Source organism: Nerophis ophidion, linkage group LG26 (assembly GCF_033978795.1).
Source record: "Nerophis ophidion isolate RoL-2023_Sa linkage group LG26, RoL_Noph_v1.0, whole genome shotgun sequence".
In the NCBI taxonomy this organism is placed as follows: Eukaryota; Metazoa; Chordata; class Actinopteri; order Syngnathiformes; family Syngnathidae; genus Nerophis; species Nerophis ophidion.
Genome location: NC_084636.1, coordinates 7607023 through 7631866, shown reverse-complemented (window position 1 = coordinate 7631866; position 24844 = coordinate 7607023). Strand labels below are relative to the sequence as shown.

The 24844-nt window shown below is 40.4% G+C and overlaps 1 protein-coding gene across 3 annotated transcripts; it reads left to right on the top strand.

Moving 5' to 3' along the window:
* The first annotated feature begins 1750 nt into the window (after positions 1 to 1750).
* Positions 1751 to 23496, top strand: LOC133543397 (uncharacterized). 3 transcript variants are annotated; one of them, XM_061887945.1, is made up of 12 exons: positions 1752 to 1863; positions 2141 to 2221; positions 6331 to 6373; positions 6477 to 6637; positions 6816 to 6897; positions 10876 to 11032; positions 11113 to 11186; positions 11337 to 11413; positions 16590 to 16690; positions 16767 to 16981; positions 20217 to 20353; positions 22421 to 23496. In XM_061887945.1, exons 2-11 carry the CDS (start codon positions 2156 to 2158, stop codon positions 20336 to 20338), a joined length of 1098 nt encoding a protein of 365 aa, XP_061743929.1. In that variant the 5' UTR covers positions 1752 to 1863; positions 2141 to 2155; the 3' UTR covers positions 20339 to 20353; positions 22421 to 23496. The 3 variants fall into 3 exon arrangements, with proteins under 3 accessions (XP_061743930.1, XP_061743929.1, XP_061743928.1); XM_061887944.1 differs by having other exon boundaries at positions 20789 to 23496; XM_061887946.1 differs by having other exon boundaries at positions 1751 to 1863; positions 6513 to 6637; positions 20217 to 23496.
* Positions 23497 to 24844: the final 1348 nt, after the last annotated feature.

Below are 24844 nucleotides of genomic sequence, written 5' to 3'. Positions count from 1 at the left end.
GACAGCCTGTTGGATCGGGTTGAAGATTGGGGGGGAGTTCAGCAGCCTAACAGCCTGGTGGTGAAAGCTGTTGGTGAGTCTGGTGGTGCGAGACATAGTGCTGTATTTTACTTCTTTATCTCTTTTTTTCCAACCAAAAATGCTTTGCTCTGATTAGGGAATACTTGAGTTTAAAAAAAAATCCACAGGGGGTACAAAACTGAAAAAATGTTGCGAACCACTGGGCTATTGGATTTTAAAAAATCGAAAAGCAACAGTGTTTGTAAGTATCTTCAGGTATTAGTAATACTTACACCAATTTTTCTGTTTTGTGTTATTGAAATTAATATACCATATGCACTAGCAAATGTGTTTTTGATCGACTTGCTGCTTTAATTTAGGATTACATTTTAAAACTACAACTCCCAGACGTCTCCGGCAGATTTTCGTGACGTCATCACGCAATTTTAATGGACTCTCGTATTTAAAATTTTGGAAAGCGACGGTGTTGGTAAGTATCCTCCTGGTATTAGTAATACTTACAACTATTGTTCGGTTTTGTGTTATTGATTAAGCTTCTATGTAGCTGAAATAGGGTCCAGCACCCCACCCGACCCCGAAAGGGACACGCGGTAGAAAAAAGGAAGGATGTACTCTTTTTTTTTTATTTTTTATGTTTATTTACAAATGTCAACATATACAAACAGTAAGTCCAACAACAGTATAATCATTACAAAACATTATGTAAACAGTACAAAACAGTGCCAGGGGGTTGTAAATTTAAAGTAACAAAAATAGAATACAAAAAATATATGTATAATAAACAAAGTGCAAAGCCATAGGCTCATTCAGATTCATCAAATAACTTAAATTTGGAACACAGCATCAACGTTTTCACAGCTTTTTTGTTGTTAGGGGAAGAGAGCATTTTAATCCATCCATCCATTTCCTACAGCTTATTCCCTTTCGGGGTCGCGGGGGGCGCTGGCGCCTATCTCAGCTACAATCGGGCGGAAGACAGGGTACACCCTGGACAAGTCGCCACCTCATCGCAGGGCCGACACAGATAGACAGACAACATTCACACTCACATTCACACACTATAGGGCCAATTTAGTGTTGCCAATCAACCTATCCCCAGGTGCATGTCTTTGGAAGTGGGAGCAAGCCGGAGTACCCGGACGGAACCCACGCATTCACGGGGAGAACATGCAAACTCCACACAGAAAGATCCCTTGCCTGGATTTGAACCCAGGACTGCAGGAACTTCGTATTGTGAGGCAGACGCACTAACCCCTCTGCCACCGTGAAGCCCCAGAGCGTTTTAATGTAAAGTTCAAAATCTTTTTTAAAGGCACAAAAGATCGGTCGGGTATTGGGAAACTTACATTCATGAATGTAAAACTTAGCCAATAGAATAATGAGGTTGCAAAGGTAGAATTACTTTTCAAATTTTTGTTCAGACAGTGGATGGATGTACTCCTTCACTGTAAAGTGTCGTGTGTTTACATCACATAAACTACAACTCCCAGACGTCTCTGGCACATTTCCATGACGTCATCACGCAATTTTAATGTATTCTAGGATTTCAAAAGTTTGGAAAGCGACGGTGTTCATAAATATCCTCCTGGTATTAGTAATACTCACACCAGTTATGCTGTTTTGTGTTACTTAAATAAATATTCTATACATACTCGCACTCGAACTGACACCAATTCTTCTGTTTTGTTTTATCGAAATAAATATACTATACGTACTTGCAAATGCGTCGCGTGTTTACATCTCTAAAACTACAACTCCCAGACGTCTCAGGCGCATTTGCGTGACGTCATTACGCAATTTAATGGGCTCTCGGATTTAAAAATTTGGAAAGCGACGGTGTTGGTAAGTATCCTCCTGGTATTAGTAATACTTACACCTATTCTTCTGTTTTGTTTTATTGAACTAAATATGCTATAAGTACTAGCAAATGTGTCGTGCGTTTACATCTCATGCTGTTATGCTTACAGGCTAATTCCCACGTTAGCTTTAGCCAAAGTGTCATAGACCTGAACAAGGCTGCTAGGTGAAAACGTTAAATGTCAGCTTGTTGACCTCGGTGAACGTTCTTTAATATTGTTATTATTATTATTTTAATTGTTATGTGTAATTACATTTCCAGTAGACCAACTCCAACATGAACTGGGATCGCCAGTTGAGCTCCATTCTGTCAGCAGCAGATGACAGTGTGGCCAAAATGAGGGTGAGTAGAACCCTAATCCCACCAATACTTGTTTTTTTAAATATGCATTGATGATACACTATTTATATTATACATCTACATATTTATACATCTATTATGACTTTTGGTTTATGATTTGAAAGTGCTGCATGCTTTCAGTCGTGTATGTTGTTGTTGTTGTTGCAACTGTCTCTAGATGGCAGTGATGATCCACAAAACCTACAATGTGACATACATTATATTGCCAAAAGTATTTGTCCACCTGCTTTGACTCACATATAAACTTGAAAGGACCACTGAAATTCATCCATCCATTTTCTACCGTTTATTCCCTTTTGGGGTCGCGGGGGGCGCTGGCGCCTATCTCAGCTACAATCGGGCGGAAGGCGTACACCCTGGATGAGGTGGCGACTTGTCCTATTGAAATTAGATTTTCTTATTTAAATGGGGATAGCAGGTCCATTCTATGTGTCATACTTGATCATTTCGCGATATTGCCATATTTTTGCTGAAAGGATTTAGTAGAGAACATCGACGATAAAGTTCGCAACTTTTGGTCGCTAATAAAAAAGCCTTGCCTGTGTAACTGGTGGTCTTTTCCTCTGCGTTGTGTGTTGTTTATGGAAAACGACCGACACCATGGGTTTCTCCACTGCACTCTACTGATAACACAGAATACAATTGTCATCAAAAACTGTGTGCCATCATCGAGCCCCTCTCCTGTTATCGTAGACAAAAAGGGGGGCATAGTTACATACACAGTAAAATAAAAACATACCTGATAACACAGAATACAATTGTCATCAAAAACGTTGTGCCATCGTCGAGCCCCTACACAAATATAATAATGAACAAGAAATGAATTAAAGTTCTTAACAAGACAAAATATTTTCTGTCGTCGCATGGATGCCTACCTCTCCCGTTATCGTAGACAAAAAGGGAAGTTGGAGGGTGTGTCTAACGCATATAAAAAGACAGGTGTCACAGTAATTATTGCAGTAGGAGGGACAACGAGACAATGGTTCCACATTGACAAAACATAAAACAATATTCAGGTATTTACATGTAACTTACATATTTTGTGTAATTATAACAATAATAAAACATTAGAAAATAAATTATTTACAAGACGTAATTGACCCTGTTACACTTGTACCGCAAGTAGCAGACAATATGCGCGTGACGTCACGGGTTGTGGAGCTCCTCACATCCTCGCATTGTTTACAATCATGGCCACCAGCAGCGAGAGCAATTCGGACCGAGAAAGCAACGATTTCCCCATTAATTTCAGCGAGGATGAAAGATTTGTGGATGAGGAAAGTGAGAGTGAAGGACTAAGAGAAAAACAATGAAAAAGAGGGCAGTCGGAGCGATTCAGATAGGGAAGATGCTGTGAGAGGCACCGTGGCAGCCGTGGGGGAGGCAGGACCACTCGGCCAGGCTCAACCGCAACAAGGGATAGAGCCATACCGCTTTGAACGGTGACATTCAGGAGGACGCATATTGATGCTGGAGTAGCACACGACATAGATCGCCTTCAGAATAGAAAATGGTAAAATGTTTTTTATTAATACACATTATACATTATTTGTGTGTGTGGTCCAATCCAACTGTGTTCGCTTGACATCTCTGTTCCATAGTAAAGCTTGACTGTCATCTTTCGGGATTGTAAACAATGAAACACCGGCTGTGTTTGTGTTGCTAAAGGCGGCCGCAATACACCACTTTCAACCTACAGCTTTCTTATTTTATGTCTCCATTGTTCATTGAACAAATTGCAAAAGATCAACCAACACAGATGTCCCTAATACTGTGGAATTATGCGATGAAAAGAGACGACTTATAGCTGTGAACGGTGCTGGAACAAAATGTCCTCTACAATGCGTGACGTCACGCGCACCCGTCATCATACCGCGACGTTTTAGCATGATACTTCCGCGCGAAATTTAAAATTGCAATTTAGTAAACTAAACCGGCCGTATTGGCATGTGTTGCAATGTTAACATTTCATCATTGATATATAAACTATCAGACCGCGTGGTCGGTAGTAGTGGGTTTCAGTAGGCCTTTCAATGCATATGTCCGTCCAAAGATGAGGGAGGAGACGCAGACTGGTGTGCTCGCTGGCAAATTTCACCGCAAAATACAGCCTGAAAGAAATTTAGATCAAACAGTAACCAAGTTTTGCGCAAATAAATGACACGTATTCAAATAAAATGTTTAAAACCTTCCTGAATGACATTCTGACATTGAAATTGCATTTGTTTACAAATACCGGCATCTTTTTCTTAAGCTAATCTCAACTATGCAAGCGAGTAATCACCCTTCATCAATCTTGATTAATCCAAAATTTTAAATGCAATTAATCAGATTATAAATGTGTTTGATATATTGTGTATAGAGATGTCCGATAATGGCTTTTTTGACGATATTGTCCAACTCTTAATTACCGATATCAACCGATACCGATGTATACAGTCGAGGAATTAACACATTATTATGCCTAATTTTTTTGTGATGCCCAGCTAGATGCGTTAAACAATATAACAAGGTTTTACAAAATAAATCAACTCAAGTTATGGAAAAAAAATGCCAACATGGCACTGCCATATTTATTACTGAAGCCACAAAGTGCATTATTTTTTTTAATGTGCCTCAAAACAGCAGCTTGGAATTTGGGACATGCTCTCCCTGAGGGAGCATGAGGAGGTTGAGGTGGGGGGGTTAGGGGGTAACAGGGGTGTATATTGTAGTGTCCTGGAAGAGTTAGTGCTGCAAGGGGTTCTGGGTATTTTTTTCTGTTATGTTTATGTTGTGTTACGGTGCGGATGTTCCCCGGAAATGTTTGTCATTATTGTTTGGTGTGGGTTCACAGTGTGGCGCATATTTGTAACAGTGTTAAAGTTGTTTATACGGCCACCCTCAGTGTGACCTGTATGGCTGTTGACCAAGTATGCGTGGCATTCACTTGTGTGTGTGAAAAGCCGTTGATATTATGTGATTGGGCCGGTACGCAAAGGCAGTGCCTTTAAGGTTTATTGGTACTCTGGACTTCTCCCACACACAGCGGTGTTTTAAAAAGTCATACATTTTACTTTTTGAAACTGATAAGTTTGAAACCGATACCGATAATTTCCGATATTACATTTCAAAGCATTTATCAACCGACAATATCGGCATTTGATATTATCGGATATCTCTAATTGTGTAGTATTTTTAATATAACTATTGTTAATACTATTGTTACATTTAGAGTTATCCTCCCTCTGCCATTAAAAAAAAAAAACACAATTTTGTTGCACAATACAATTTATTTTATTGTCAACTTAGTTTGAGAGTAAGGTGATAGTTTAACTCGTGACATATGTTGGCAATAAGGAATACATTAAACATATTCTTAACTATTTTTTTACTACAAATAGCTGTTGGGTTGACTCATTAGCTGAATGAGTAATAACATATTTAATGATATGTTACAATATTTTTACTATATTAGTTAAAGTACCAATGATTGTCACTCACACACGAGGTGTGTCGAAATTCTTCTCTGCGTTTGACCCATCACCCTTGATCACCCCCTGGTAAGTATTACTACTTGCAGTAGTATTAATATATTTACATATAAAACATAATGTATATCTTTGAAGTACAATACTGTTTGATTAAATTATTTAGTGAGAAAGTGAATTCATATTTCATACTATCTAAATATGTATCTATGTAAATACAATGTATTAAGTACTTATCACCCATATAGAAAGTGCTTAAAAATGTATAAACCCTTAAATAAGAACTATACGACACTATATGGGGACGGCGTGGCGCAGTGGGAGAGTGGCCGTGCGTAACCCGAGGGTCCCTGGTTCAAATCCCACCTAGTACCAACCTCGTCACGTCCGTTGTGTCCTGAGCAAGACACTTCACCCTTGCTCCTGATGGGTGCTGGTTGGCGCCTTGCATGGCAGCTCCCTCCATCATTGTGTGAATGCGTGTGTGAATGAGTAAATGTGGAAGTAGTGTCAAAGCGCTTTGAGCACCTTGAAGGTAGAAAAGCGCTATACAAGTACAACCCATTTATCATTTATATAAGAATGGCTTATATTATTTTAAATAGTTGTATCTATCCCCAGGAGAGACTAACCGTACTAGGGAACGCCCCCAAAAGGGAAGCAGGTAAGTGAAACTAGGTTACGAGTTTCATTATGTGTGTTAAAAGGGGAAAGAATTGTGCTTAAAAGGGGAAAGAATTGTGCTTTAAGTCTCGTCTCTACTTCAGAGTACTTTCCATTCACGGACAAGAGTTATGCTGCAGATTTTGGCACTGTCACCACCACCGTTCCGTCTCTGAGTCCACCACAAGGTCTTCCATCTTCCAGCTCCAGTGTGCAGTGGGCAGATATAACCTCCATACTGTCGCAGCTCCAGACACAGAAGCAGGTGACTGTTGTTTATAAGCAGCAAATGAACTCTGGCAATGAGAGCCAAAGCACTTTTTAAGAACATTATGCTCCATTTTGCTTAAATATACACTGAATATTATTGTTTTATTTGCCTAAAACTTATTATTAGAAGTGATCTAATTCCAAATGTTCTTGCTCCCATGTTTGTTTCCAAGGCGATTGAGTCTCTCACCATGAAAGTCGGTGACGTGGAAAGGGAGAAACAATGTCAACAACGGCACATCCAGACGCTACAAGGTGACACTAGTTCTTGTTTCGCATAAACCATCAATACATAACATACTTTAGGCCTCATCTACAGAACCCAAAAGCAGTGAAGTTGTCACGTTGTGTAAATGGTAGGGGTGTAACGGCACACAAAAATTTCGGTTTGGTACGTACCTCCGTTTAGAGGTCACGGTTCGGTTCATTTTCGGTACAGTAAGAAAACAACAAAATATACATTTTTTGGTTATTTATTTACCAAATTTGTAAACAATGGCTTTATCCTTTTAACATTGGGAACCCTATGATAATTCTGCCCATGTTAATCAACATTAAACTGCCTCAAGTTGTTGCTTGGATTAAATAAAATGACAAAATGTTCTTCTACATATAAAAAGTGCAACATTAAACAGTTTTAAGTCAACTCATCATGATTAATTTATCACATCATTTTGGAAGCCTGTAGTTGATTTTTATTATGTAAATGTTACGGTATATTTTTATCAACATGTGATAGCAGGGACCCTACCATTCAAAACTAGGCTGCTACATTACTAATGATTAATGTAACTATTGCTGGAAAAAATAGTACAATAGCAATAGGAGAGACTATTCATCCCTGAACACCATGGAGTTCATGTAGGCTTAATGATGCAGATACATTATTATATACTCTATCACAGACAGAAACTCTTCATTTAACATGTCCTTTTTTGCTGCTTCAACACAGCTCAATCAACACTGTCCGTAACACACACACAACGTACAATGAGCTAATACACACACCCCAAAATGAGCTATTGTTACGCTAAAAGCTAATTTGCCTTCACTTCAAGCCAGGACTGCGAGCAAGCTGAGCTGCAGTTTGTTTCTAGAACGTCAACGGGCTCATAGTGATGATGCTAGTAGTTGACTGGGAGGTGTTTATTATCATTTAGGGAGAGTACGCTGTCTTATGCTCACCTGCTAAACACCTATCTGCTCGACGCTGAAGCGCTGACTACATGCGCTCTGAATACGCACTGCTGATTGGCTGTTAATGCTCTGAATACGCACTGCTAATTGACTGTTACCGCTATGGTTGTGTGGGTGGGACAATGCTTGGTGCTGTGTAGGAGACAAAGGCAGAAAGCAGAGCAGCTTGTTAAGACTTTAGCTTAGGCGGCTACATCATATGTTCGTGTGGAAACTCGTTCGGTACACCTCCGCACCGGACCGAAACCCCCGTACCGAAACGGTTCAATACAAATACACGTACCGTTACACCCATAAAAAATGGTAAATAAAAACAGAATACAATGATTTGCAAATCATTGTCAACTTATATTCAATTGAATAGACTTCAAATACAAAATATTTCATGTTGGAACTGAGAAACTTCTTTTTTTTTTTGGCAAATAATCTTTAACTTGGGATGTAATGGCAGAAACACATTGCAAAAAAAGTTGGCACAGGGACATTTTTACCACTGTGTTACATGGCCTTTCCTTTTAACAACACTCAGTAAACGTTTTGGAACTGAGGAGACCCATTTTTGAAGCTTTTTTTGTGGAATTCTTTACCATTCTTGCTTGATGCACAGCTTAAGTTGTTCAACAGTCTGGAGTCTCCGTTGTGATATTTTAGGCTTCATAATGCGCCACACATTTTCAACTGGAGACAAGTCTGGACTACAGGCAGGCCAGTCTAGTACCCACACTCTTTCACATTGAAGCCACGCTGTTGTTTTTGATTGATTGATTGAAACTTTTATTAGTAGATTGCACAGTTCAGTACATATTCCGTATAATTGAACACTAAATGGTAACACCCGAATAAGTTTTTCAACTTGTTTAAGTCGGGGTCCACGTAAATCAATTCATTGTAACACATGGTTTGGTATTGTCTTGCTAAAATAAGCAGGGGCGTCCATGATAACGTTGCTTGGATGGCAACATATTTTGCTCCAAAACCTGTATGTACCTTTCATCATTGTTGGTGCCTTCACAGATGTGTACGTTACCCATGTTTTAGGCCCTAATACACCCCCATACCATCACAGATGCTGGCTTTTCAACTTTGCGCCTCTTTGTTCAGGAGGACACGACGTCCACAGTTTTCAAAAACTATTTGAAATGTGGAGTCGTCAGACCACAGAACACTTTCCCACTTTGCATCAGTCCATCTTAGATAAGCACGGGCCCAGCGAAGCCGGCGGCTTTTCTGGGTGTTGTTGATAAATGACTTTCGCTTTGCATAGTAGAGTTTTAAATTTCACTCACAGATGTAGCGACGAACTATAGTTACTGACAATGGTTTTCTGAAGTGTTCCTGAGCCCATGTGGTGATATCCCTTACACACTGATGTCGCTTTTTGATGCAGCACCGCCTCAGGGATCGATGGTCACAAGCTTAGCCGCTTACGTGCAGTGATTTCTCCAGATTCTCTGAACCTTTTGATGATTGTTAGAGTAATTATGTGTAAGTTATCACACAACTCTTATGCTTAACGGCCGTTGCTATAGTTATTAGCTATTGTGCTCAAGTTGTGCTTTTCTATCCGTGCAAGAACAAAACTTGTTATCAGCCACAGCATATGAGGGGTGGCCTCGCCACAGATATTTTGTTTGTCTCAGCCAACTAACAGCCAAGGACTTCAAGGACCTCAACGAAGATAAGATGACAGCACGCAGACGAAGCAGAGACAAGGCGAAATCACAAGGCCCTCAGCACATTCCGTCACGTATTGTGCGTACTGGAGCTGCTTTGCATGATATGTGTGATCAGTCCTTTTTAGAGGCGGCCTCTGTGATGTAACCAGGGACCTTCCAAATAAATAGAGGAGCACGTTGGGCTGTTACGGGGTGGCGCAGTGGAAGAGTGGCCATGCGCAACCCAAGGGTCCCTGGTTCAATCCCCACCTAGTACCAACCTCGTCACGTCCGTTGTGTCCTTGAGCAAGACACTTCACCCTTGCTCCTGATGGGTGCTGGTTAGCGCCTTGCATGGCAGCTCCCTCCATCAGTGTGTGAATGTGTGTGTGAATGGGTGAATGTGGAAGTAGTGTCAAAGCGCTTTGAGTATCTTGAAGGTAGAAAAGCGCTATACAAGTACAACCCAGGGTTTCCTACACATTCATTTATTTGTGGCGGCCCGCCACGAAAGAATTACGGCCGCCACAAATTAAATATTTTTTTTTATATTTTTTTATTTTTATTTTTTTCCGGCTTTTGACTCCCTCGACCGCTCATAAAAGCAATGGGACTCTGTCTGTGAATCGAGCTTGTAGTTACATATTATAAAAAATATGTAAAAATTATATAAATGTGTATATAAATATGTACATAAAGTGTTATAATTATATTCCAACTCCGCGTTCTTCTTATATAAATATGTAAAAATTATATAAACATGTATATAAATATATACATAAAGTGTTGTAATTATATTCCAACTCCGCGTTCTTCTTGGTCATCGCCCCCCCACCCCCCGCCGCCCAACCACACCACCGCAAATAGATGCCTGACCTGTGGGAAACACTGCAACCCATTTACCATTTACATTTACCTTAGAGCGTGGTGGGAGATTGTTACTGAGCGTGCAGTCCAAAACGTCTCTCCTCATTGAGCTACATTGAACTCTGTCTCTGCATGATTCCTGGCTTCTTGTCTGTTTAATAGAGGTCATCAGTGTTTGAACCTGATGCACTGTGTCTGCTTCTAAGTACTCCGTGACTGTTCGCTGCCGACTATGCTCCTCTGCTCGTAAAAAAACAGCAATATCACGATGTGACCACGACGCGCCGTCATGCCTGTAAATTAAAATATGACGAACCGGTACCTTTCAAACAGAGTATAGAACTGTTTTTGATTCTTTAGTACCGCGATATAAAACTAATGCCGGTATACTGTACAACCCTAGGTTGGCATTATAATTACAATGCTTAGTAATACACATTCCTTTCATAAAATGCATCACTAATGTGAATTAACTCTTTGAAAAAGGTAATGATAACACAAATGTATCTTCCAGTGGAGGTGAGCATGTTGCGTGAAGACCTGAGCCAGAAGACAAGAGAGACTTATGACCGTCTAGGAGTGGATCAAGGGATGGAGCAGTGGATTAGAGAATCAGGAGTGGATTGGAGCAGCTGGCCCCGACCTACGCAGCTCGACGTCCCCAAGGAGAGGTGCCGCATCAGCGACAACACCCCTGCAGACTGTGGCACACTTTGTAAGAATCTTTTGACCTTTTCCCTCGCTTGCACAGTTTGAGCTCCAAGGTGCAGCGAGAGGATCTGCAACAGCTGCAGAAGGAGGTCGAGCAACTGAAAATGCGCCTGAGTGAGTTAAGAGACGCCGACGTGCATGTTGAACCCTGCAGGACCACACTAGTCCTCAGCCAACTGTTGGCCTTCAAAGAAAAGGCAGGAACCGACTTGCCCAAAACAAATACATCTTTTTTGTCCTCTTCCGGTTGTCGCTGCGGGACAGGAAGACAAGAGGAGGCCAACATGCTCCAGGTGAAAGAGGCCAGAGAGACGCGGCGACAGTACCAACACAGCTGCCAGGTTTGTTTGCTTTTTACTTTCACAATCTTTACTTTATGTACATCTTTTCACAACTGTTATATATAATATAAATTATTGCAGCTGAGATAGGCTCCGGCGACCTCGAAAGGGATAAGCGGTAGAAAATGGATGGATGGATGTATATATTTTTCAAAAAATGTAATATTACTATAATGCGGACGCTGTATCGATCCGTTGTGGTGAAAAAGGAGCTGTGCCGGAAGGCAAAGCTCTCAATTTACCGGTTGATCTACGGTCCCATCCTCACCTATGGCCATGAGCTTTAGGTTATGATCGAAAGGACAAGATCACGTGTACAAGCGGCCGAAATGAGGCATGTCCGACCGGTAGGAGGCCACGGGGAAGACCGGCTGGCCTGGGAATGCCTCGGGTTCCCCCGGCAGGAGCTGGACGAAATTACTGGGGAGTTAGGAAGTCTGGGTTTCCCTGCTTAGGCTGCTGCCCCCGCGACCCGACCTCGGATCAGCGGAAGAATGGTAAATGGGTTTTACTTGTATAGCGCTTTTCTACCTTCAAGGTACTCAAAGCGCTTTGACACTACTTCCACATTTACCCATTCACACACACATTCACACACTGATGGAGGGAGCTGCCATGCAAAGCGCTAACCAGCACCCATCAGGAGAAAGGGTGAAGTGTCTTGCTCAAGGACACAACGGACGTGACGAGGTTGGTACTAGGTGAGGATTGAACCAGGGACCCTCGGGTTGCTGGCACGGCCACTCTCCCAACTACGCAACGCCGTCCCCAGAAGATGGATGGATGGATGGATGGATATATATATAATATATATATATATATATATATATATATATATATATATATATATATATTAGGGCTGGGCAACAATTAAAAATTTTAATCGAAGTTAATCGCACTATTTCTCCGATTAATCGCGATTAACTGCATTGTATACGCAAAGCCCAATAATGAATTCAAAAGTAGTGTGTTGTACACCTTTATTGGAATATTCTCTCACATGAACAAAATCGCCAAAACATTTGTTGTGCAAACACAATTTAAATCAGACCTTGTTAGACAGTAGCAGTTAAATAGCATATTTTATGAAAATCAACTCAAAAAATGTAAATACAAACATTTAAGCTTGTTGCCACTGCCAGGGTATTTAAGTTATCCTGTTTGTTATGGAAAATAAATATGATCTACATACAAATCTCTGAGCCACAATCATAACATCTGAACAGGCAATTTCTGAGGTAACAGCAGAAACATTTTTTTTATCAGGGATCTTATGTTTAAAAAACCTATATTATAGGTAGTGGGCTGTTTTAGGGAATTTTTGATCAAATTATCCGTAGTAGCAATATTAATAATGTTGTGTTTATTCTGCGTAGTGCACTTAAAATAATTATGACCATATCTAGGAATTGATATGATGGGAATTTTTCGATTGTTTGCTTGGTGCTTTGATAAACTGAACGCATATACATGGTACTATATTGTGATGTTATGAGCCAGGGAATAAAAGAACTACCCTACCCAGCATGCAACAGGAGTGACGAGCATGCGCGGTAGCCCGGTACAGGTTGTGTCGCCATGACGGCATCTTGTATGTTGTGATATGCACGCTCTGAAAGCAAACGTTAATAACTCAGCCAACACTCCTCGTCTGCATTATTCATAAATAGACAGACAACACATATACTCCGCTGCTTCACAGGCCGCTGGAGGTAGCCGGCAAAGTATTCCCATGCTAGCTAGCCGGTCTAGCAAGCACGCGTCATTCAGTCCAAAACGGCCCGATCTATCCACATTCAGAATTGTCTGGCGGTCGTAAGTGATCCCGGAGTGAACACGCTGTAAGCCAGCCATGAAATTTGCAGAATTGTCTGGTATTTTTGCCAAATGTTCCATCTTTACCAAGAGCCCCTCGACCCCGAAGCCCATCCGGGCGACGCCATCGTTTTAAGAAAAGGCGCTAACAAAATAAAAGTATGTAAACAACATACGCAAATGTGCGATAAAATAATTGTCGGCGTTAATAGATTGATGAGTTAACTCGTAATTAACGCACTAATTTGCCCACCCCTAATATATATATATATATATATTTTTTATTTATTTTTATTTTTTATTTTTTATATATATACATTTCCATAGGCGTGGCGAAGTTGGGAGAGTGGCCGTGCCAGCAATCTGAGGGTTACTGGTTCAATACCCACCTTCTACCATCTTGGTCACGTCCGTTGTGTCATTGGGCAAGACACTTCACCCTTGCTCCTGATGGGTCCTGGTTAGCGCCTTGCATGGCTGCTCCCGCCATCAGTGTATGAATGTGTGTGTGAATGGGTGAATGTGGAAAAAAAAAAGGAGTTTGCATGTTCTCCCAGTGACTGCGTGGGTTCCCTCCGAGTACTCTGGCTTCCTCCCACTTCCAAAGACATGCACCTGGGGATAGGTTTATTGGCAACACTAAATTGGCCCGAGTGTGAAGTGAAGTGAAGTGAATTATATTTATATAGCGCTTTTCTCAAAGTGACTCAAAGCGCTTTACATTGTGAAACCCAATATCTAAGTTACATTTAAACCAGTGTGGGTGGCACTGGGAGCAGGTGGGTAAAGTGTCTTGCCCAAGGACGCAACGGCAGTGACTAGGATGGCAGAAGCGGGGATCGAACCTGCAACCCTCAAGTTGCTGGCACGGCCGCTCTACCAACCGAGCTATGTGAATGTGAGTGTGAATGTTGTCTGTCTATCTGTGTTAGCCCTGCGGTGAGGTGGCGACTTGTCCAGGGTGTAGCTGAGATATGCACCATTGCCCCCGCAACCCCAAAGGGAATAGGCGGTAGAGAATGGATGGTTGGATTTCTATAAATATTATTATGTCAGGTTGTTAAATATGTTAAGATGGGACAGTATAGCTCGGTTGGTAGAGTTGGCGTGCCAGCAACTTGAGGGTTCCAGGTTCGATCCCCACTTCCGCCATCCTGGTCACTGCCGTTGTGTCCTTGGGCAAGACACTTTATCCACCTGCTCCCAGTGCCACACACGGTGGTTTAAAGGTATCTTCGATATTGGGTTTCACAATGTCAAAGGGCTTTGAGTCAAAGAGAAAAGCGCTATATAAATATAACTCATTTCACTTCACCAAATAGTGCCGAGTAACAATCGCCACAATTTGAAGTTTTATACCTACAAAACGGTCTAACGTGCTAACAAGCTAATATTTAGCATGTTTAGCACCAAGTCATCAAATCCATTACTTCTCGTTTTACGCTTACAAAATTGGCCATAATGTAAACATTTGTTTGGATGAGTATTTTGCCACCATTTTTTATAATCGGAAATTGACTATATTTATGACTTCTAGATTTAGTTCAGTTCGGTTCAGTTTCAGCTGATTTCAAACATGCATACGATACAATGTAATTCATCACATATTTCCAGTGGTTTCATTACAGCACGTCCGAAAAGGAGTAGGAAGAAACTGAGTTTATTTAATCCAACCCCTTTTCATACCGTAGCAATTTTATCCTATTTCCTTGTTCTCTGTAACATAACAATGAACAAATAAATAATAAACAAATAATATACCAATAGTAAAGTAAACAAATATTAAATACATCAATAATCTTTGTCTTTATACTCTATGTAGAACATTTGTAAATGAAGCTAACATGCTAGCACTTAGCATAATTGCACCAAGTAACAATACCCAAGACTTAAGTTGTATATATACTAGGGGTGTAACGGTACGTGTATTTCTATTGAACTGTTTCGGCTCGGAGGTGTATCGAACGAGTTTCCCCCCCGACATATTAGGTAGCGCACCACACGTTGTGTAAACAATGCAGATCGAGGCAGGCTAGCAAAGACCGGGCTAGGACAACATGTAAAAGCCAGAGCTAGAAGACCCTCCTGCCTCGATAAGATCTCCCGTTTGGGAACACTTTGGCTGTGCGGTGCGATACAACAATGGAGGACGGAGGTTTGCTGACATTGTTCAACAGCAGTAGGGTATGCTTATGCCAACACATCAAACATGCTAACCCCTTTGAAGCGTCACTACCGCATTCAAGCAGGCTCTCCTCGGCGAGTCAGGCAGGGCTGAAGCAATAACAAATGTTTTTTATAGCAGCCAAGTTAGCCAGGCTGGGGGAGGGGGTGTTGATGAACGTGGACTTAAATTGAAAAACTTATTGGGGTGTTTTGCATTCAGTGGTCAATTGTACGGAATATGTACTGTACTGTGCAATCTACTAATAAAAGTATCAATCAATCGATCAAAAAAAGGACTTTATATGTAGAAAGGTTTTGTTTAGAAACCATTCTGAGCCTTATCTTATTTTATGTATGCTGACCACATTAACCTTGGCATTGGACTCTGTGTGTGTATATGTATGAAATGCCATTGTTTACAAATTTGGTAAATAAGTAACCAAAAAATGTATATTTTGTCGTTTTCTTACTGTACCAAAAATGAACCGAACCGTGACCTCTAAACCGAGGTACGTACCAAACCGAAATTTTTGCCTACCGTTACACCCTTAGTATCTACAGAATCCAAAAATGCTAACATATATCATGTTAAGTGTTTTTGCGCTAGCATGCTAACACAAAGTAAGTGTGAGCAATTTAAAGTAATAATTTCTTACTTCAAGTATGAAAAACATATTCATGATGTATGCATAGCATTATGTCAAGATAATGGCACTACCATTTACTTAATTTAAGAATATTTTTCAACATATTGAGCAAGAAGGTGTCTTTTTTTTTCTACCAAGAAAAGACCACTTCTTATTTGTGAGAATATACTTATTTTAAGGTATTTTTGGGTTCATTGAGGTTAGCTAATTTTAGTTGTTTTGGAAAGTCTTGACAAGGCGAATTTAGTTGTTCTATCCATCCATCCATTTTCTACCGCTTATTCCCTTTTGGGGTCGTGGGGGGCGCTGGCGCCTATCTCAGCTACAATCGGGCGTAAGGCGGGGTACACCCTGGACAAGTCGCCACCTCATCGCAGGTTTAGTTGTTCTATTGGTAGATAATTTTGCTTAGTTGAAAACTTGTTTTTCTTGTGTTTGAACATTTACTTTTTGCAGTGTGTATACCTACACAATTTTGCATACTAATAGTTTGCATGACAGCAAGATACTTAATGATGAACTTCCATGTGTTCTTTGTTTTGGACCAGATGGTCCAGGAGCTGACAGAGCGCTGCAGAACTCACAGCACAGACCTGGCCAACACCACCTCCGACTGTTCCCACACACAGCAGGAGGTCCGCCGTATCGGGTACAACTTGTGCATCATCTTTTTGATATTTTGCTCACGATTCCCCCGTGCGCTGATACATTCGTCTACCAACCAGCGCCACCGTTTCGGAACTGGAGGACGAGGTCAGGCGTCTTCGAGAGCGTGACGCTGTGATGCCAGCGCGCACTTCGCCCCTCCCGAACCCACCCGCCACCAGGAGCAGGTTCGCAGTTGAAGAGGCGGCGAGGGACTCCGACTTGGAGGACTTGAGCTCGATTCCGAGCTTGGCTGACATCAGCTCAGAAGAGCTGTCCCTGCTGGATGACCTGTGTGAGTGATCGCCCACACTGCAAACATACAGAGTCAGCAAAATCGCCATGGTTTTACTTAGGGCTGGGCGATATGGCCTTTTTGTAATATATCTCGATATTTTCGGGCCATGTCACGATACACCATATATATCTGAATATTTTGCCTTAGCCTTGAATGAACACTTGATACATATAATCAAAGCAGTATGATGATTCTATGTGTCTACATTAAAACATTCTTGTTCATACTGCATTAATATATTCTCTTTTTAAACTTTCATGCAGAGAGAGAAATCACAACTAAGTCAATTTAACAAAAGTGTATTTATTAAACAGTTATTAAGCAGTGGCACAAACATTCATGTCATTTCCAAACAGAAAGTGCAAGATTGTCAGACATTTTAAAACAACTTATAAGTGCACTTTTTGCATGATGTCACTTTTAATTTTCCTGAAGGAATCGATAAAGTACTATCTATCCATCTATCCATCTATCCATCTATCCATCTATCCATCTATCCATCTATCTATCTATCTATCTATCTATCTATCTATCTATCTATCTATCTACCTATCTATCTATCTATCTATCTACCAAGATAACTTATCAAAACAACACTAAATTAAAGTGTACTTTTTGTACAGAATGCCACGACAATAGTTTAAAACCAATTAAGTGCACTTTTGTGCATTATGCTACACAATTTTAATAACTGTCAAATAAAAATGAGCTACATAATAGGAAATCAAATAGTGTATATCAGGGGTCACCAACACGGTGCCCGCGGGCACCAGGTAAGGACCAGATGAGTCGCCCGCTGGCCTGTTCTAAAAATAGCTTAAATAGCAGCACTTACCAGTGAGCTGCCTCTATTTTTTTAATTTTATTTATTTACTAGCAAGCTGGTCTCGCTTCGACATTTTTAATTCTAAGAGAGACAAAACTCATAGAATTTGAAAATCCAAGAAAATATTTTAAAGACTTGGTCTTCACTTGTTTAAATAAATTCATTTATTTTTTTACTTTGCTTCTTATAACTTTCAGAAAGACAATTTTAGAGAAAAAATACAACCTTTAAAAATGATTTTAGGATTTTTAAATGCATATACCTTTTTATCTTTTAAATTCCTTCCTCTTCTTTCCTGACAATTTAAATCAATGTTCAAGTAAATTTATTTTTTTTATTGTAAAGAATAATAAATACATTTTAATTTAATTCTTCATTTTAGCTCCTGTTTTTTCGACGAAGAATATTTGTGAAGTATTTCATTAAATATCATTATTTATTACTAATAACATGGAGTTAAAGGTAAATTGAGCAAATTGGCTATTTTTGGCAATTTATTTAAGTGTGTATCAAACTGGTAGCCCTTCGCATTAATCAGTACCCAATAAGTATGTCTTGGTTTCAAAAAGGTTGGTGACCCCTGGTGTATATCCTTTGCTATGTTGTAGGTTCCTGCGGACGTTATCTCCTTCTGTTGTTGACTATTTTTTTCATACGGTGTTGATGTGGAAATGGTTGTCTCTGCATTTTGTTGGTGTGACACCGAACGGAGATGTTGACATGCAGAGTTTCAAGCACTCTTCATTCTATATCACAGTGGTTCTCAAATGGGGGTACGCGTACCCCTGGGGTTACTTAAAGGTATGCCAAGGGAAACGTGAGATTTTTTAAAAAATATTCTAAAAATTGCAACAATTCAAAAATCCTTTATAAATATATTTATTGAATAATACTTCAACAAAATATGAATGTAAGTTCATAAACTGTGAAAAGAAACGCAACAATGCAATATTCAGTGTTGACAGCTAGATTTTTTTTGTGGACATGTTCCATTAATATTGATGTTAAATATTTATTTTTTTGTGAATAAATGTTTACAATTAGGTTGATGAATCCAGATGGATCTCAATTACAATCCCCAAAGAGGGCATTTTAAGTTGATGATTACTTCTATGTGTAGAAATCTTTATTTATAATTGAATCACTTGTTTATTTTTCAACAAGTTTTTAGTTATTTTTATATATCTTTTTCCGAATAGTTCAAGAAAGACTACTACAAATGAGCAATATTTTGCACTGTTATACAATTTAATAAATCAGAAACTGATGACATAGTGCTGTATTTTACGTCTTTATCTCTTTTTTTCCAACCAAAAATGCTTTGCTCTGATTACGGGGTACTTGAATTAAAAAAACGTTCACAAGAGGGTACATCGATGAAAAAAGGTTGAGAAGCACTGCTCTAGCAGGTGACTTTTCAAATGATGCTACAAAATTAGCAGTGCTGCGACTTTTTGTAGCAACACTTTTGCCTCAAACTTGACAAATTATGATTGTCTGTTCGACGTATTCCCACTTGAAGCCAAACCACCGCCAGACGATGTTTTTCTTGGGAATGAATTCTTCCTTCATTTGTTACCAGATTCGCACCTTCTTTCTCTCGTATTATCACTCGCACCACAGCTAACGTTACCCATGTCGCTACCTCTCTGCTCTGCGAGGGCGTATACGTATGTGACGTATGTTAGAAGGTGCGCTTGTTTTATGTCTCTGTGAGAAGGAGAGACAACAAAGAATGAGAAGAGCCTGTAGTGTAATGCCCGGAGCTAAAAGCAACTGTGTGAGAACGTATACTCCAATATCACGATATACTTCTATATCGCACAGTGACAAACCCGCGATATATCGATGTATCGCTCAGCCCTAATTGGTACTTTAACTTTAACATTACTCCTGTTACTTGGCTTTAAAGAATTTCTCTGAATTGTAATCAGTTTATTTCCATTTCCTGCAAATCCGTTTCTAACCCCAACATCCTGTGTGGTGGAGCTAATTCAATTCAAATTCTGATTCTTCATGTGAAATCGAATGGAAATTCTGAATGGTGCACAAGCCTGAATGCAACCGCAGGAAACAATAATGACACAAATGAAAAAGGTGTCCATTAGAGATGGAAAGTCAACTTGGTTTTTGTTTTTTTACAGTGTGTATTGTTGAACTGTTAAATACTTCTGGGAAACATATACAGATTGCTTCTTCTGTGTGTGTGTCTGTCAGCTTTGTTACACAATGTTAGCTGTAAATGCTTCCTAAAGTCATTTAAGACCACGCACACACACACTCACTATGCACCGTCCTTATGGGAAATTATTCTGTGTTCTCCAGTGTGTAATCCCACATGGTGATGTAGCAAAGGATGACCTCACACATAAACACGCTAACGACATCCCTCTGCTCCTTCACTAGCTCCTCATTACAAACCAACAGAGCGTCAGAGCAGCAAGTCCCGAGTAAAGATTGACTTTGCTGGTGACGTCGACGACGGGGACCAGGATTTCGAATCCGACCTGAGTCTGACTGACCTCTGACCCTCTTTGCGTGAGGTCAGTGACTGGAACTCACGTTTTCAGAATGGGAAACAGAACATCTTATTGATCCCACGGGGAAATGTGGAATGTTCTCATGGTGTCTTAATTGCAAATGCAATGCGATGTATGAGAAAGCTAGTGAGAGAGTTTGTGTTTGGTCCCGTGTGACACGCCCACGCATCTCCACTGTACTATGAACAAAACGAAGCACCAGGAAGCATGAGTACACACTACACGGTTGCTCTAATGAGAAAACTTTATCCCCGGCATAATATCACATTTAATACCGTGACATTACAGAGTGGAAACGTGAGCTGTGCTAACAGCAATTGGTACACATGCTCACTTTGTTGCGATGCATTTCTGCGCCACTACAATCACAACAATAAACATCGTAACATGCGTAACAAAGCATTATGTGTAATAAATTTACACCCTATTGTGTAATAGGGTGTAAATGTATTTCTCTAGGGCCTTGAACTACTGAAGCAGGGAGGATACTTCTGCACAAGAGCATTGCACCGGTACATTATAAAGGTCTGGGCTGCAGAGAACGTCCCACAACAATGGAGAGACGCCAGTGTTGTCACTATTTGCAAACCCCGTTTTCATATGAGTTGGGAAATTGTGTTAGATGTAAATATAAACGGAATACAATGATTTGCAAATCATTGTCAACCCATATTCAGCTAAATATGCTACAAAGACAACATATTTGATGTTCAAATGTTGTGATAAACATTTTTTTTTGTTGCAAATAATAATTAACTTTAGAACACATGACAAAGAAGTTGGGAAAGGTGTCAATAAATACTGATAAAGTTGAGGAATGCCCATCAAGCACTTATTTGGAACATCCCACAGGTGTGCAGGCTAATTGGGAACAGGTGGGTGCCAAGATTGGGTATAAAAACAGCTTCCCAAAAAATGCTCAGTCTTTCACAAGAAAGGATTGGGTGAGGTACACCCCTTTGTCCACAACTGCGTGAGCAAATAGTCAAACAGTTAAGAACAACGTTTCTCAAAGTGCAATTGCAAGAAATTTTGGGATTTCAACATCTAGGGTCCATAATATCATCAAAAGGTTCAGAGAATCTGGAGAAATCACTCCTCGTAAGCGGCATGGCCGGAAACAAACATTGAATGACCGTGACCTTCCATCCCTCAGACGGAACTGTATCAAAAACTGACATCAATCTCTAAAGGATATCACTTCAGAAAACCACTGTCACTAAATACAGTTTGTCGCTACATCTGTAAGTGCAAGTTAAAGCTATGCTATGCAAAGCGAAAACCATTTATCAACAACATTCAGAAATGCCGACCGGCTTCTCTGGGCCCCAAGATCGTCTAAGATGGACTGATGCAAAGTGAAAAAGTGTTTTGTGGTCTGTCTCTGTAGTGCATTCAATTGAATATGGGTTGAAAAGGATTTGCAAAACATTGTGTTCCGTTTATATTTACATCCAACACAATTTCCCAACTCCTATGGAAACGGGATTTGTAAGAACAAGGGTGACAAGGCTGTCCGTGGCAACAGTAGGGGCATTTCACTCCTTGCTGTTGCCGATAAAGTTCTGGCAAAAGTGATGCTCCAGAGGCTGATTAATAACATCACTGAGTCGATACTGCCTGAATCACAGTACGGGTTTAGAAAAAGTAGGAGCACAGTGGACATGATTTTCACAGGACCTATTCATGGCCTTGGACACTGTTCAGAGAGAACTTCTATGGGAAGCCCTCCTCAAGTTTGTCTGTCCCATTCAGTTTGTTAACATCCTCCGTCAGTTTCATGATGAAACGACTGCTCAAGTGACCATAGGAGGTCAAAAGTTTGCCCCCTTCCCTGTACATACAGGAGTAAGGCAGGGGTGTGTACCAGCACCAGTGCTTTTCAACATCTTATTGCTATGTGTTACCAAGCTTCTCCATAAGGAGATTGAGGACAGCAGCGGTGTGACAGTGGACTTTTGTCGAGATGGCAACCTCTTTAATATCAGGAGGCTTCAGGCTACCACCAAACTGCAGAGGGAGAGAATTGTTGAGATGCCGTACGCAGATGACTGTTCTTGTATCTCACAGCCCACAAGACCTCCAGTCTGTTCTTGCTGCTGTGGTAAGAGCGTACAACAGGATGGGACTGACCGTCAACACCAGCAAGACGGAAGTAGTTTGCTAGTGGAGCTCCACAAAGCTACATACATCACCTGTCTTCACAGTTTCTGGAGAACAATAGCAATCGTTCCATCTTTCAGATACCTGGGGGGCATTCTTTCTAATGACAACACTGTTGATAGTGAGGTCCAGAACAGGACCAAGCAGGCAGCGGCAGCTTTTGGGAGACTCAGGCGTTGGGTCTTCCAAAACAAGAACCTCAATTTCCACACAAAGGTCTTTGTCTGTAAAGCTATCTGCCTCACTACCCTCCTCTACAGCTGTGAAGCCTGGGTAACCTACAGCCGCCACATCAAGGCCCTAGAGCAGGTCCACATACGCTGCCTTCAGCGCATCCTGGGGATTACATGGCGTGATCGTGTGCCTCATTCTGAAATACTCTCAAAAACCAACTGCAGGAGTATTGAGGCCATGATCACCCTGCACCAACTACGATGGCTGGGCCACGCAGTAAGGATGCCCTCAGACCGCCTGCCTCGCAAAGTGTTATACGGCCAGCTACACCATGGTCGTCGCTCTGCTGGAGGGCAGAAGAAACAATATAAGCACTGCACTAAAGAAGTGTAAAATCAGACAGAGTGTGGTTGCTGATCGTAACACCTGGCGTCAGCTGTGCCAGGATGGCACCAGCCTGCTGGAGGAGGATAGGACAGCCAGGAGACAGGAGAGAGGACTCGGGAGGAATACACCTACGGTTGCCGTTTCCACCACCACCATTTTTACATGCTCTACCTGCGGTAGGGTTTGTGTATCCAGGATAGGGCTAATCAGCCTCCAACGAACTCACTGGTTGAAGTGGATGTCCTCATCGGACTCGATGGTCAACCATAAGTAAGCGTTGTGTAATCACGCCACCTTTTGTAATAATCTGTCTCATTTTGTAATAAGATTCTTGAACGCATTTTGTTATCAACTTTTGTAATAACTTGTTTCATATTGCACACGTCATTGATGGAATTAAAACATTTTCCATATTCTATTTATATTATGGTATTTTATTCTTAGTATCATGTATGGCAGACCTGGGCAAATTAAGGTCTGGGGGCCACATGCGGCGCGTTTAGCTTTTCAATCTGGCCCGCCGGACATTCCCAAATGACTTTTTTTAGATCTTCAAGATGGAAAGTGTAGGTGCCATTATGATGTGCAGTCATTTTTTCTAATGACCGTAAGTGGCACGGCTTCTCTGTCGTTCCAAAAAGGTTTCGAAAAAATAAAGATTGCCGAGTAGCCTTGAGGAGGAGGTTTTATGACGCACTAAATTCCTAATAAGCACTCGCGGAGATACTTCCAGATTTGAAATGTTGATCATTTTTTTTCACAAACAAAAAATATTCACCGTGGTTGATTTTCTATATAATACAAATAAACTTATTTAGTGGTAAACAAACAATATCACTCCTCACTCCTTCAATATGACTGACAGACAAAGGCAGCGCCCAGTTGTGCTGTCCTCCTAATTATAGGAGGAGGAAGTTGCCCACCAGGAGGAGCTTGAGCTGCTGAAAACAATCAATCAATCATAATTCATCTAAAAAATCCAATAAATAATCAACATCTTCATTGGAATTATTGAATTAGATTGTCAAAACAATACATAAATAAATAATATAAATAGGCTCCAACAGTAAGTCTTGAACTATACAAAGTACTGTATTTTTCAGAGTATAAGTCGCACCTGCCGAAAATGCATAATAAAGAAGGAAACAAACATATATAAGTCGCACTGGAGTATAAGTCGCATTTTTGGGGGGAATTTATTTGATAAAACCCAACACCAAGAACAGACATTTGAAAGGCAATTTAAAATAAATAAAGAATAGTGAACAACAAGCTGAATAAGTGTACGTTATATGAGGCATAAATAACCCACTGAGAAGGTGCCTGGTATGTTAACGTAACATATTATGGTAAGAGTCATTCAAATAACTATAACATATAGAACATGCTATACGTTTACCAAACAATCTGTCACTCCTAATTGCTAAATCCGATGAAATCTTATATGTCTAGTCTCTTACGTGAATGAGGTAAATAATATTAATTGATATTTTACGGTAATGTGTTAATAATTTCACACATAAGTCGCTCCTGATTATAAGTCGCACCCCCGACCAAACTTATAAAAAAAATTGCAACTTATAGTCCGAAAAATACGGTATTTCAATGGTTGGAATCTGCGCTTTTGCATGATATTTTGGTATTGTCCTGATACCAATATTGTTTTGATACCTTTCTAAATAAAGGGGACCAGAAAAAACTGCATTATTGGCTTTATTTAAAAATTAAAAAAAATCTTTGGTTGTGGGGCACCGGTACTTTTCAGGGGCG

Coding starts and splice junctions, on each gene's coding strand:
- LOC133543397 (XM_061887945.1), top strand. CDS start 2,156: ATGAACTGGGATCGCCAGTTGAGCTCCATTCTGTCAGCAGCAGATGAC. Junction 2,222..6,330: donor ACAGTGTGGCCAAAATGAGG/GTGAGTAGAACC, acceptor ATCTATCCCCAG/GAGAGACTAACCGTACTAGG. Junction 6,638..6,815: donor AGCTCCAGACACAGAAGCAG/GTGACTGTTGTT, acceptor TTTGTTTCCAAG/GCGATTGAGTCTCTCACCAT.